Here is a 15000-nt window from a genome sequence, read left to right on the forward strand (position 1 = left end):
GAATTTTGGTAGGCATCAACTGTGCAAATTGCAACAGTCTAATTAGCCCTCAGCTGCTCACTTACTAACATAGTAGGTGTACAAGGATACAAATACGTCATGAGATTTGTATCTACAAGGTCACATGGACATCACTACTACTAATGCATATATACTTAGCTAAACAGCTTGTGTTGTGTTGTGACATAGCAACTTTAATCATCTGTGCGTCATTGAAACACTTGATAATGGCAGCATCCACTTTTGTGACAAGAGCATACATACATGGAGGCGTGGTGAGTTGTTGAGTCGGTCCTTGACGGCCAGCGTTACCATCTTTAGCGCTTCCACGCCTCAGGTAATTATTATATTTTAGCTGTGAGCCATAAGAAATGGGACTTTGTAAAAGTCATGTGACTTGGAGAGTAGCACACCCAAACGTTTATGGCTTGATCAACTTTTTAGTCTGTAGGCTATCTGGTTGGCTATGTTTTATAGAACAAGTCTAAATCACAAGGCATAAACAACTATGAGAGTTCGCTAACATGTATATTCAAGTAAATGCATGTAGCGCTTTAAACAACATACTAAACTGCGAGTACAAATTGTCAATGTAGTAAAACTAGAAATATTCAATCTATGAAACACTATGAAGAGATACAGAAGAGATAAGAAGACCAGATTTGAAAATACTGGCAGCAGCATCCACAGAAAATGCACTAGATCAGAAGGTCAAGGTATTGCTGCAGTGAGCTCAGACTGACTGAAGTTATTCTTACATAAGGAACAGAAGGGTGAAGACCAGACACAAGAATACTGACAGCAGCATCCGCAGTAAATGCACTAGACCGGAGAGCTCTGGTAAATAGAATTTCATGAGTGTTTCACTGATCTAGTTGGTGGGTCATCCATTGTCTGTGGTTGCCATGTCTGACAAATTTCAAATAGTGTTCACTGATTGGACTACTAAAGGCAAACAAGTATAGTCAACCAGCCAGCCAGTCAGCCAGTATCATATATCATCTTTATGTATCATCTATGTAGTGTTTTGATTGTAAGATCTAATTTACAACATTTATATGGGAAACTAGCATTGCGTGATCATGAGCTGTAGTTATGTTTTGTATGTGATAAGTTGTTACTGTACTTTTACAACTGCAGACTACTTACAGATTTTGGCATCACGTGAAACGGTCGTTGCTTTGTTGATTTAGATAGATTTTGCAAGTATTGTGCTTAAACGGAAAATGGCATCTAAGTTTGTAGTTCTTCGTGACAGTTTTAGCGTGGTTTTAGAAGGCTCAAAACTGTGGAGGCAAGAGTGTAAGCACAGCTTCAATTAGTAGTTTAGTAATGACATATTTGTGCAACTATAGAAATTGCCAATTGATCTGAATTTTTACACTTGCTGTTCATTTGATTGTGGCACAGATTCAGAGTACTTATGTAGACGTAGCTTGCATCAACAGCATGTACTAGTAATTAAGAAACATTAAAAAATCATGATGCCAATAAGAGCATTTAGGCCAGGTAGAAACCTGTTTTAACATATATTAAGTCTTAACATATGTTAAGGCTTGTTAATTTCTTTCTCCCAACCTTTACTAAACGTATTTTTCAACTAAATAATGTATCTTGTACTGTCGTCTAGCTGAGGTATTTAAGATTGTTTGTTAAAAAGTCAAAATTTCACAGTGTGATCAAATGTGTTCACAAGTGTTGTTGCATTCAGTGTCAGAGGGTTGTTGTGGTTTAAAGGAACAGAAAAGTAGAGCTATTTTTATCGACATTTCAACTTTGACATATATTTTAATCATGTGTTGTCTTATGGAATCTTATTAAACTTTAGCTTTCAAAGTTTGCCATTGTGTTCTCTTGTAAGATAATGGTTGAATGCAACATGATCATCATGTCAAAATTAAACTTGTCAATCTAGCATTTAGCAAACCAGCTCTTCTACATGTTTTGTTATAGTTTCCAAACCTATCAATTGTAATGCAGATACAATAGTAACTGCATGGAATGATGCAATATTGTTTCTGACTGCTACAAATGGTAGGTGTATAGTGACTTAGTGTACATACAGTCATTTAGTGTAGTAAGACTGTGATGTATGACTACTCTTGTTTGCTGTTCCTCTTAAGACTTTTTACTGGTCCCACAAGTTTGATTATCTAATTTCATAGTCTTTTTATTGTATTTACCTCTGTGGTATTGCTATTTTAGTCATGGTGACCATTTAGGCTATGGGAAAGTTCAGTGGACAAAGTAACACTGCACCTTAGTGAAATCTTATTCAAGAACGTTTAGCTAACATCTTTAATTAATCGTTTTCAACTAGTATTTCAGTAGCTACAACTTGACTAGTCCTAGTAAAGGGCTTTACGTGGACTACCGTATTTGCCAGTTTACTTGACATTTCTCTCTGAATCTTCTTGCAATCTACATGTATGTGCTGATAATCTACATTATCAACTAAGTAGCCAATTGCACAGCAGTCCCAGCAGAGGCAATGGATGAGGAAATTATTAATGGCAGTCTTGGTGACTGCTCAGTTTTCAACTACAGTAGTCTGTTATGCCCACTTATCATCGTATGGGCAGGCTTATATGTATGAAATTCTTTGTTTCAATTGCAAGGACAGTACATACATAGTAGCACTGCTAGTACTTAATCTGTTGACTAGCTTCAAACAGCTGGTAGGCTATGGTTTTACAATTTCAAGATGATTTTGTGCCTACTTTCATTTGGTAGAAGACTTCTTTATTATAGCATAGGCTGGTGCTGCATTGTGTACTCACTACACTACACTACATTACACTACACTGTGGTATACAAAATAGTGGTGACTTATAAATTCTAAAAAAAGTATATTAAGAGTGTTTTAGTGGAATTAAGACTCAAATTATTGTTGAAACGCCTTGATGCAGTTACATTTATTGATATTTGCCGTAACGGTTACTGTACTGTGTAGTCGTCAAAGTACAGTAACGAGAGTTATCACATATGGAATGTAAATATTGCTTGTGGTTATGCAATGTTAGGTTCGTGTATAATTGTAAGCTGCGAAAGCGATTGATTTTGCTTTGGCAGTTTTAGACAGGTAGTTTCTGTTACTTCTGACAAGACCTGGCAATTGCAAACATAAATTACATTGTTTTGGTAAACTCTTTCTTGAACGTTTAGTGTATGTGATTGGTGGTTCTTCCATTTATTGTCTCTGGTAGCCATGTACGATTTTTCGCAAATAGTCCATGAGTGGACCAACATAAGTGTGTGGTTCATTCCTGAGTATCATAGACATAGCCTGCGACACATTACATAGCCTGCAGACCCGGAAGTCAGTTAATCTTTATATGTTTGGTGTACACTACTTGATACGTCACGTGACTTTACAAAGTTCCGTGTCTGACTGTAGTGAGAACACGTGTCATGTTTGTAATATATATATATATATATATATATATATATATATATATATATATATATATATATAACAGTCAGTGGCCTTGAATTCCACCAGGCTTTTCAAAATATGATGCAGCAACTTTGTATTCAATTGTGGAAATGTAATCGAGAATGTTCACAAGAGAATTCAGCTTGAAGTATAGGACATTGATAGTTGGGAAGTACCTAGTGTACTGTAAGACTTGTTGGTTTGGGGATGTTTGGGGGATTGTTTGAGTTTGAATATTATATATATATATATATATATATATATATATATATATATATATATTAGACTAACCATATTGATGACCAACAGACGGACGATTCTGACTAAGAGATTGTGTATACTCATTTTGATATTGTTTTCTGACGTTCCCTTATGTGCAATTTACCACCACCTTGGTTTGCAAGACCAAAGGGGACGTCACAATTATAACCTGGTCACTTTGACCACACAGAAATGTAACTGCTAGATCAGCTCCTAGCCTTGTAAAGCACGTTTCCACCAGGAAGAGGTGGCTGACCAACGTACCCCACAACACACACACACACACACACACACACACACACACACACACACACACACACACACACACACACACACACACCACATGTACAGCTATAATGTATATTATCTACAGGCATTCTGCTAGCAATAGAGAAGCATTTGGATAGTATCAGCATTACAGCTACTGATGGTATCACAAAGCCAGGAAGGTACGTGTAATGTTGTAAAGAATTACAAGACTGTGGTTTTTGTATTCGGTAAGCTTTAATTGTTGTATGATGGTTTAGTTTTATGCAAGAGATGCTATTTGAGTGTCAAGTGAAGTCTGATAATTATCTGCTAGTGCTGGAAGAGTGTGATAAGATGCTGCTACGATTGACTTCAGGTCTAAATTTTGTGTTATAGCTTTGAGTATGCCAATATCACATGATTTTGTGTAGATGCAAGAGTCTCTAATGGCAGCGTTGCTCTTCAGAAATTTTCTGATTTTTTAAGAGTTAGTTATTCTTGTTCGTGGGACCAGTTGCTTTAGAATACCTAAGTTGTCCTGCTTTGTAGACAGTGTTTTCTGCAAGTAGGGAGTCATTTTCATGTTACAAGGTACACATCAGCTTGAGGAATTTGGATTGGACAAACAGGAAGAGAGTGAACGCATGGACTGAAAAAGGATTTGAAACAGGTAAATGGATTAGGGATATTATTAGTAATAGTAGTTGTATCCAATCAACGTAGCTGAAGACGGTGAGAGGGTCGTCACTGATTACAGTGGACATACCATCATCATCGGTAGTAGTAGTAGCAGTAGTATATTTCAGACTCATAAGACAATACCGATAGCATACTTCCAGCTGCATCAAACAAAGCTCTAAGAGAAATTCAAACAATACAATTATGCTAATGTTTGTTAATATTAATATCTCAATATTGTCTACTCAATGATGTGATCTACACTCTCAATAAGTCCTAACAAGTCAATCTTAACAGGATGATGGTTGGCAGATCTTGTGCTTCGTATATAGAGAAGGGAAGACTTGAGAAGAGCAAAACTGAGATGACAGTGAATCAATTGCATGATTTTGCTGTAGTTATCTACAGACTTGGCAGCAATAGTACGTGCAATTTTTGTAGAAAATTGTCGCTTCTTGACCGCTACTTTCTGTTGACCTAAATATACAAAAGGAGTAAATGAACCGTGTTATACTTGTCGAATTTGTTCTCCATGCATGCTTTTTCTCATTTTCATAAATACTGAAGACAGATTTGAGAGACAGATGATTGAGGTAGGAGGAAGCGGTGCAGTAGAAGGCCCTGATATCAGCAATGCTCTTTCTCTGTGTCTCCACATGCCTCTAGCAGATATGTCAGCTCTAGCACTTGAATTGGTGTTAGTTATTGACTATTGAAAACATTTGCTAGTCAGAAGTTTAATGCCAGTTTGACAGCTACATGTATGTCAGTTTACTGCACTGTTGCAGAGCTGTTGTTTGAGCATGCATTAAGTTATGTAAATTCTATGCCAGCTACTGTGTGGCTTGCACAATACCACCTTAGTTGCAAGTGCAGTTGTGTAAAGTAAATTTTTATCTTACATTATCATACTGCAGTTTGCAAGTAGACACACAAAGAGTAGCACAGTTAAGGTCTTTGCTTTAGGTTTTTATTTTTATCAAGTTAACACAATGAAGGATACTTAATCAATTAACACAGTACTAAAACTAGAAAGAGTGAGGTTTGTCTGGAGCTCACTCACTAAGTCTTTTTCTTCTAATGGAGATAGTTGTTCTTTCTACTTGATTTGATGTCTTTAATTATGGTTTTTGTAGCGGTGTGTTGCCAGTATTGTAGTAGTTAAAGCTATATCAATAAAGTTTTTGTGTTTTTAAACTAAAATAGAAAGCTTGGTCTATGGAATCTTGAAATTGTACTTGAAGTTTATTTAGGTCTTTAAACTCTGAGGTAACACTGCTACATGTGTAGAAATTTGTGATCGAGTGGATCTTTGTACTACTTACTTTTTCCTACATTTCTTTCATGCATATAGAACTCATTTTATACGTCTTTATTAAACTCAGGATGGACCAACAAAACTGTTACAAAACTTGCAATTAAATAAATGATATTTGATACCATGCATGTGCAAGTTGTGTCTTAAAATCGATTCAGTTAATTCAATACATTTAAACTGTGTCATGAGTATGTTTGTGCATAACATGCTCTTAATCTACTGACAGCTGTTGCATCACAAATTCATTCTCATTGCTTTAGTGAGCACTTTATGTGTGGGCATTAAATGGTACTGCATTATTTCAGACCTGGAAGTGCAGATGACACTGAAATGGTTGTATTTGATTGCGGTATTTCTCATCTTTATTGGTGAGTCAGAGTAAACAATTAATCTTTTATTTAGCGCGATTTGAGCACCTAAGTTTTAATTCATGACATATACCGATCACAATTGGGAATTCTACTTCGAAGACAGTTGCTAGCTATCACACATAATGATTGAACTATAGAGCAGTTTAATGGTAACAATTACAGTGCTCAAAATAAGGGGGAAAGTTGGCCGGACATAAAGTCCGACCAAAGTAGCTTTTAACAGACTTCCGCCAAATTTGATCAGGCTTTCACAAAAAATGTGCAATATCATAATATAACATATAATATAATATATAACATATATAACATAATTATATATGCATAATATATTCATAATGTATCTATACACATAAGGAGCTGTTGTCACTGCTCTGTGGACTTCACGATGCAGCATCATGCACATGTACACTACATGTAACTCTTTGAGCCCTAGCAACCAGATTAGTAGGAGCCATTTAGGGCATAAAGCCCACTCACTGCCTCACTGGGATAGCAAGGTTGTTTTAGGTAATTTGAATTAATTTTTTAACGCCTTGGCACTCTTTCCCTGTGTTGCATAAATGATTGTACTATTATATAATGCAATGAATACAAACACTTAGAAACTGATCAGCATAATAGTCTGTGTTTTCATTAAAATTTTATGTTGGTTCTCCTCCAAATGTGAAAGCGCTTGCTGACCAAAAGAGGCAATTCCCATCACCTTTCACCAGTACTGCCAGAAAGATGACTTCAACCCAACCACATGTTAATTAACACAACACCTAAAATGGTAACACCAGCTGTTTATTATTGTAAAACACCTAAAGACTTAAACGTGTTACCTTCACCTGTGACCACATGTGATGCAGCAAGCATAGCATACTGTCTTGTACACGTACACACTAAAAGTTACATGCTTGACAATTTGCTCTAGCTTGTTCTAAGCTCACATTGGTTAACAAAATCAACATTCCTTGGCTACAGTTCAGATTGTTTGACCGGACTAGGATGTCTGAGCATAAATTCAGTTGCCCGGACAAAGCAATATTGATCAGACGGCTGTTATTTTGAGCTCTGCAATTATGTAATTGCACCTTTGATTAGAAAATAATAAACATCTGTCTTTAATCATTCTACTGTAAACCTGTGTACTACAGCATGTGGTTTCTTGTTTTAGTTCGTGTACTCAGTTACTGGTGTTTCAGTCCCGGCCATGCAATGGAAGATCTTAAACGGCAAGGAGTTCATTGTATCATCCTCACAAGTGGCACACTCTCTCCTCTTTCCTCATTTTCTTCAGAACTTAAAATGTTTCTCACTTATTTCTTCGCATGTGAGCATAACTTGCTGATGCTTTCTAACTTTTATAGTCCTTTTCCTATTACAATTGAGAATCCACATGTCATTGAGAAACATCAATTGTTGTGTGGTACTTTGCCAATTGGACCAGGCAATGTCACACTCAACTCATCATATCGTACAAGGTGAACTACATCAATTTATGTCATTTTATGATATTTGTGTTGTTCTTTTGTCTAAGTATTACTGATGTTTGCATTACTTTATGTGCTGCAGGTTTGATCGAAGTTACGTGAACTCTTTAGGCGATGCAGTTCGTGAGTTTCTTGCTGTTGCTACAGCTCGTTGGATTTGTTCTAATGGCTATTATATGTGTGTATGTTCTTAGTTGGGTTTAGTCAAATTATTCCTCAGGGGTTACTCGTCTTTTTTACATCTTACAGTTTTATGTACCATTGTGTTAAGACATGGCAGGTCAGGTGTCACCAACTTCAAGTGTGCTGTAAAGTCAATAGCTCTTAATTGCAGGAAACTTACATATGGACAAGGCTGAGTAGCATAAAGCCGATCTTCATTGAACCAAAAGGAAAAGGTGAATTTACTCAGGTGAGACAACCTGTTGTCATGATGTGGGAAAACTGAGTTGCATCTTGATGTGTTGTTCAGACTATGAAAGCATATTATGAGAAAATTTGTGATCCTGAACATAACGCTGCTGTTTTCTTCGCCATTTGTCGGGGCAAAGTAAGCTTGTGTGCTTTCCACTCTTTGTAACTAACTTTTTCTAACTGAGTGTGCCAGGATATTTATGTGTAATTCTTTAAAACAATAGCAATAATTACAACGACAATAGATATTGAATAGACTTGCTCTACATACAATGCAGCATGATGTGATGCAACATCAGATACATACTACTGTGTCATTAGGATCATTACTAGCCAACCCAGTCCATCTTATTGATGTCAAAAGCACTTCTATTACAACAAAATCTAACTGCAATACAGAGTTCCAAGCTGTAGTAGCCTGTCAGACAGCTTTGATGACATTCTAATCTAAAAAACCGCGGAGTTGGCATGTTAGCTGGCTTAGTTGACTTTTCCCCAACAATTCAGATACTTTTGTCACTAATTATGTCAGAGTTCTCCTTCTGAAGACATACTGCCAACTGGATTGCCCAGGTTCTCTTGAATTGGTTACATGGCATATTATGCACAGGTGGTGCCAACAATCATGAACTAGGTGGCCATCAGTCACAATAATAGTAATAATAATTTTAAAAATAGTAATAGCAATAATATAATAATAGTAATAATAATAATAATACTCAGACGTTGACTGGTTGTACACTTCATGCCCGGGGGGGGGGGGGGGGGGTCGAGGGTTACAACAGATTGAGTCGATTTATCAGAGTTGTATTGTGGGCTGGACTGTTACTTTTGTAGAAGCTCTGATTTCTTCATGCAAATGGTACAAGAGTGTGATGCTAGGAGGTCCTCTCATTCGATCCAACTCATGGCTCGTCAGTTTACTGCACAGTTGCAAGGGAGTCTAGCTAGGGACAACATATTACAGAGCCTACATGGAAGTGGAAGCATCCAGTGTGATGGTGTCTTTAAGCAAGCACCTCAGACAGATGCAAAACATTTCTGAATGGGCAGCGGTTCTCTTCATGTACAGTCCTGGGGCAGAAAACCTATGCACGGTCAGTATCACTGTCTTACTGAGAACACCTGTGGACATGAAAGAGATCTACAGATGGCTAATGTCATCGAATCTTCCTGCTGCAGGCAAGGGACTGGTTGGTACTGCTCAAGACCATGCTCTTTGTACTCGTTAATATGAGTGAACATTCTGCATCGAAATGTAAGTCCCGCTTGTGCAGTGTAGGCCTGGAAGCGGTTGACCACATTGTGGCAGGGTGTAGTGCTTTGGCACTGATGGACTACACTGATCGACACAATAAGATGACCTCCACTATTCACTGGGACATTTGTCGTCATTTTGGGGTTCCAGTGAAGAGGAGATGGTACCGGCATCTTTCTGATAGGCTTGTGGAGACAGACGACATCACTATGATGTGGGATACAACCATTCCTACTGCTGAGAAGATCATGGCCAATTGTCCTGGCATCTCTTACAGAAATAGGGTGACAAACACTTGTCTTCTTATTGATATCAGCTGTTCTGCTGATGGCAACATCACCAGGAAACAGGGTGAGAAGTAGACGAAATGCAGCGACTTGCGGGTGGAGGTGTGTGAAGGTGTGTGAAGGAGGCTTCAGAAACCCCATGCATCGGCTGTGGTGTGAATGGAGTCCTTCTCTAACTGACGTCTTGAACAGTGTTTAGCAGACCAGAAGCGATATGATCTCCTAACTTCTGGAAAACTGAATGAATCAGAGTTGGAAGAGATCAAGCACGAGGCCAACAGGATGGATCACCCATCTCAGATTTGTTATTTGTTACAACTGATTTTCGTGCTGGTGTGCAGATGTTGACATGTTGACATTGGATGGGGTTTCTGACTTGTCAGCTGACGTTTTAGTGGATATGCCCTTGCATGTCAACTCTATCACATAGTACAGCTTTATTTAGGAAGGTACCTGTTGCATGTGATGAGAAACCTGTGATGCTAATGATGCGAGCTGATCGTCAGTTTATTAATTACTTGGGAAATGGATCTTTTGATCAGCCAGTTACTGTTCTGTCAAGAGACTGCACATCTATGGATGGCACTTTGGATTTAGTTTAGTGCAGAGCTACTAAGAATTACCATCCCCTTGTGACTCGGTGGACTGTGATCTGATGACCACACATCCTAGTATAGCTTCTCGGCTGGAAAAAGATGGAAACTCTGACTTCACGAATCAGTTCAGTTTGCTTCCAGACATAGGACGGTCTTTCAGTTGATGGTGATGCTGCTGTAGACCCTGTACTCTGTCGGGAGTTTTTGATGAGCTACAGAAAGTCAGCCAAATTTCTCCTTTGGGAAACTACGCTTCCAAGGCTCTCTGTGACCACGTGACCCTGAAGCTTATTGATGCTTAATGCAATCATGTGAGTGAAATCATTTACCTGGTGTACACTGCTGCTTCACTAGTATCCAAAATGCGGTGCTCAAAGATGGCAAAGTCAACTAACTGTCAACACTGACATGGAGACATAGCCTCAGTACAGAGATTCTTGCACTTCAGCAGGCAATTTCTCTGTTTTGGAAAGTTAGGAGGGGCTCATCAAGCATTTGTTTGCTACATGAGCTCTAACTACTCTGGCATCAGTTGAGCGTTCCTTGTTCAGAGACTTTTGAGATCACCATAAATCAGCTGAAACTGCAGTCCAAAGGTGAGCTTGCTGGGAGGCTAAGAAGACTATTAAAAGACTTTATCAGATGGTTTGTTTCAATGGGATGCTGGGCAGTTTACAGGGAATTGGGTAAGCAGACTATCCATATCACTTCTCCACCATTCGAGTGTGAGATTGAGCAATATTGGAGTAATATGCTAGAAGCTGAAGTGTGTCATCATGAGTCTAGACGCCTTCTTGCTGAGACGTCATATTGATGGTGAGACATAACGGACAGCTGAGCAGCAATGGCCACCTACCTCAGGCGATGGGGTCACTTAAGAGGATAGGGAACTGGAAGTCTCCTGGACCAGGTCAGGTTTACGCTTTCTGGGTCAAGCACATCACGTCTCTTCAAGATGACTTGACTCGTAACTATAACCTCCTGTTTCAGGACCCGGACTCTGTGCCTGACTGGTTATCTCAGGGAACAACTACCCTGATACCTAAGAATGACAAGACTGACCAAGCCACGGATTACCGGCCTATCACGAGTCTATCTGTCTTCTACAGGACCCTCACCTTAGTCGTCAGACAGAGGATTGCAGGGCATTTGGTTCAGTGAAGCCTTTATGGCATCGGAGCAGAAGGGTTGTCAGCAGGTTTATGTGGTGCAAAGGATTAGCTGTTAATTAACAAACTGGTTACCGAGGACTGTAAGACCAGGCACACGAGCTTGAGCATCGCTTGGGTGGACTAGCTACCCGAAAGCCTATGACAGCGTGCCACACAGCTGGTTACCCCGATGTCTTCAGCTGCATAAGATTAGTCCAGTCTTGTGCAGATTCCTGTCACGTGTGATGAAGAGTTGGAAGACGTCATTGGTACTTTCCTACGGGAACTGTGCCATCAAGACAAGGCTCATGCGGATCAGGCAAGGTATTTTCCAAGGTGATTCGCTATCTTATCTTCTCTTCTGTATTGCTCTTAATCCTTATTGTGGAGTTATGCAGAACTGGTTATGGCTATTAAATGAGTACTGGGCGTGGTGAGGCTGCCAAACGTCAGCTTGTCAGTCATCTACTTTACATGGATGATGTAAAGCTATATGGCAGAACACTTGATCAGCTGAAATGGTGGTTGCACACGGTTTGTACCTTCTCTAATGACATCCGGATGAAGTTTGGTCTGAAAAAGTGTGCAGATGCACACTTTGTCAAAGGCAAGCTCTCTGGACACAATTCTGTTGTGACGGTAGGAAAATGAATACGATCAACTGTCTGGAACTGGGTGAAGTCTACATGTATTTGGGTGTGGACGAAAGTAACCGTATCCAACACAGCACTATGCGGGAGACGCTTCATTGTGAGACTTTGCAGAGTTAAGATGGTTCTCTGGACTGAATTGCATGGTCGGAACAAGATTCTGGCCATTAACGTGTTTGCACTGTCGGTTGTCAATCACGGTTTTGGTGTCATTTATTGGAGGAACATGGACCTGCAGCAGCTTGATCAACGGACCACGAACCTTCTCTCTATGCACGTTGTCCGGCATCTTGCAGCAGGCATTGACTGGCTGTACGCTTTGTGCGCGGAGGGCGGTCGAGGGTTACACCAGATCGAGTCGAAGTATCAGTCTTTTATTGTGGGGCTGGACTGTTACCTTTGTAGCAGCTCTAATCTCTTTATGGTAATGGTACAGGAGTGTGATGCTAGGAGTTCCTCTCATTCGATTCGACGCATGTCCTGTCAGTTTACTGCACAACTGCAGGGGAGTCTCTCTAAGTACAGCAAGTCAGAGCCTGCGTGGATCTGGGACCATCCTGTCTGATGGTGTCTTTGAGCACCTTAGACAGATGTGAAACAGTTCTGCACAGAAGTCCTACGCACGGTCAGTATTGCCATCTTGCTGATAAACCACCTGTGGACATGAAAGAGACCTGCAGATGGCTGAAGTCATTGAATCTTCTTGCTGCAACCGAGGGACTGGTTGTTGCTGCTTAAGACTAAGCTCTTCAGACTCATTATTATGAGTACAGCGTTCTGCACCGAGATGTCAGTCCCGCTAGGCGCTTGTACAGTGTAGGCCTGAAAATGGTTGACCACATTGTAGCAGGCTGTAATGCCTTGGCACTGATAGACTACACTGATTGATGCAATCAGGTGTCTGCCATTATCCACTGGGACATTTGTCGTCCTTTTGGGGTTCCAGTGAAGAGCAGATGGTACCGGCGTCATCCTGATAGGCTTGTGGAGACTGATGACATTACTATGATGTGGGATACCACCATCCCCACTGCCAGGAAGATCAAAGCCAATCATCCAGACATCTGTCTCAGAAATAAGAAGACAAACTCTTGTCTTCTTATTGACATCAGCTGTCCTGCTGATGGCAACATTGGCAGGAAACATGCTGAGAAGTTGGCGAAGTGCAGCAACTTGTGAGTGGAGATAAGCCACATGTGGCGTTGTTGAACACTGGTGGTTCTGGTGGTCTTGGGAGCGTTGGGCACAGTAGTGCACGCAGGTATTGCATAGTGGCTGTACATTATTCCAGGTCATCACAACCTGCAGCATTTACAGAAAACAGTGCTTCTGGGATCTACTCAGATCCTTCGTAAAGTCATGTCTTCTTTCTAGACAGCCGTGGTGGTCTAAGTACTTCTGAAGCAGAGTTTGCTTCTACAGTGAAACCTGTACTAAGCGACCACCTGTGGGACCCAGTAGTATTGGTTGCTTAGGACAGGTGGTCGCTTAGTAGAGGAAGCCTCACGCTTCCACACACCTATAGCCCTGCATGCCAGACCACCACGACACGGAACTTACAAAGTGCTAAACGTCTCGTTTTCTGTTTTGTGCAATGTACATATTTCGTCCATGTGGTTACAGACTGTTCTAATCAAACCTAGCTACTGTGACAGGGAAAAGAAACTGGATATAGTTTGCTGCTGTCTGGCTTCCAAAATCTTCTGCACCACACTTTCCAGCTTTGCAACCAAATATGATCATTTTTGATGAGTGAAAACTGGAATAGGTCGTCCACAAGCTCTACGGCTTGTTTGTAGGTTTGAACTCAAATTTGAGTTGGATCATAATCATCATCATCTTCAGTGTCACTTGTGTCAATGCCATGTTGTCCAGCGTCAACGACATCCTCTCTGTCTCGATCCTTACACCGCCTCTTTGCTTGATGTAGGAGGTCTTTTTCCCACTTGTCTCCAAATTCTTCACATGATCGCACGTGTGTTGGCAACACCTCTGAGAGGTGACAGCCGTGTTGGAATGTGTAATCAAGATGAAAAGGTACATTGTAGTCGCTTAGAAGAGGTGTTAATTGCTGTAGGGCCTTTGGATTAGCGGTCATTGGTCACGTTGGGCAGGTGGTCGTTTAGTACAGTAGCTGTTGTATGGGACAACGTTCCGTGCCAGGCAGATGCGGTCGCTAAAGCCGGGTGTTCTCTGAGAGAAGGTGGTCACTGGTACAGGTTTCACTGTAGTACTTATAATAGACTTACAAACCAGACTGATCTGGTTGAGCACAACATATCAGTGCTTTCCTGGTGGTCATTTATACCCACTAGGCATGCTGTCCCGATGTTTGCGGTCACCGTAATGCATGCAATCTATATCGAATTGGCTAGTCATTGATCTTCATGTGGACCACACAGAAACATGTACCCTGCTTGGCTCACCTACCAGGTTGGTGGGCACCCAGATGAGGGTAAAGACCTCACTTGCCCATAATAGAGGGGCATAGCGACACATAATTTGGGATCTACTCAGATCCTTCGTACAGTCATGTCTTCTTTCTAGACAGCCGTGATGGTCTAAGTTCTTTTGAAGCAGGGTTTGCTTCCGGTACTTGTAATTGACTTTACAAACCAGACTGATCTGGTTGAGCACGACACATAATATTAAGTCACCGGCGTGGCTCAGTGGTTAGCGACAATGGCCACCACTCCATGTTTTGGGGGTTCAAACCCCAGTGACAACAGTAAATTATGAAACTTGTCTGTCTTTCTCTCTCATGTTTCTCTAGCTTTATCCATGAGACTACGACTCGTTTCAGTCATTGGGGAGTTTCTGTGGTCTGGCGAACGGTTCGTTGACGATGACGTTCAG

The 15000-nt window shown here is 40.5% G+C and overlaps 1 protein-coding gene across 1 annotated transcript in view; it reads left to right on the forward strand.

The window, feature by feature from the left end:
• Window positions 1-15000, forward strand: part of LOC134178407 (regulator of telomere elongation helicase 1-like) — a 47379-nt gene that overhangs the window by 19807 nt on the left and 12572 nt on the right. Inside the window, exons 11-20 of the mRNA XM_062645286.1 lie at window positions 4071-4146; window positions 4225-4322; window positions 4378-4433; window positions 4496-4616; window positions 7473-7605; window positions 7666-7779; window positions 7871-7911; window positions 7983-8068; window positions 8123-8200; window positions 8261-8338. Coding sequence (XP_062501270.1) covers window positions 4071-4146; window positions 4225-4322; window positions 4378-4433; window positions 4496-4616; window positions 7473-7605; window positions 7666-7779; window positions 7871-7911; window positions 7983-8068; window positions 8123-8200; window positions 8261-8338 — 881 coding nt within the window. The remainder of the gene's footprint in view (window positions 1-4070; window positions 4147-4224; window positions 4323-4377; window positions 4434-4495; window positions 4617-7472; window positions 7606-7665; window positions 7780-7870; window positions 7912-7982; window positions 8069-8122; window positions 8201-8260; window positions 8339-15000) is intronic.

This window comes from Corticium candelabrum, chromosome 4 (assembly GCF_963422355.1).
Source record: "Corticium candelabrum chromosome 4, ooCorCand1.1, whole genome shotgun sequence".
NCBI lineage: Eukaryota > Metazoa > Porifera > Homoscleromorpha > Homosclerophorida > Plakinidae > Corticium > Corticium candelabrum.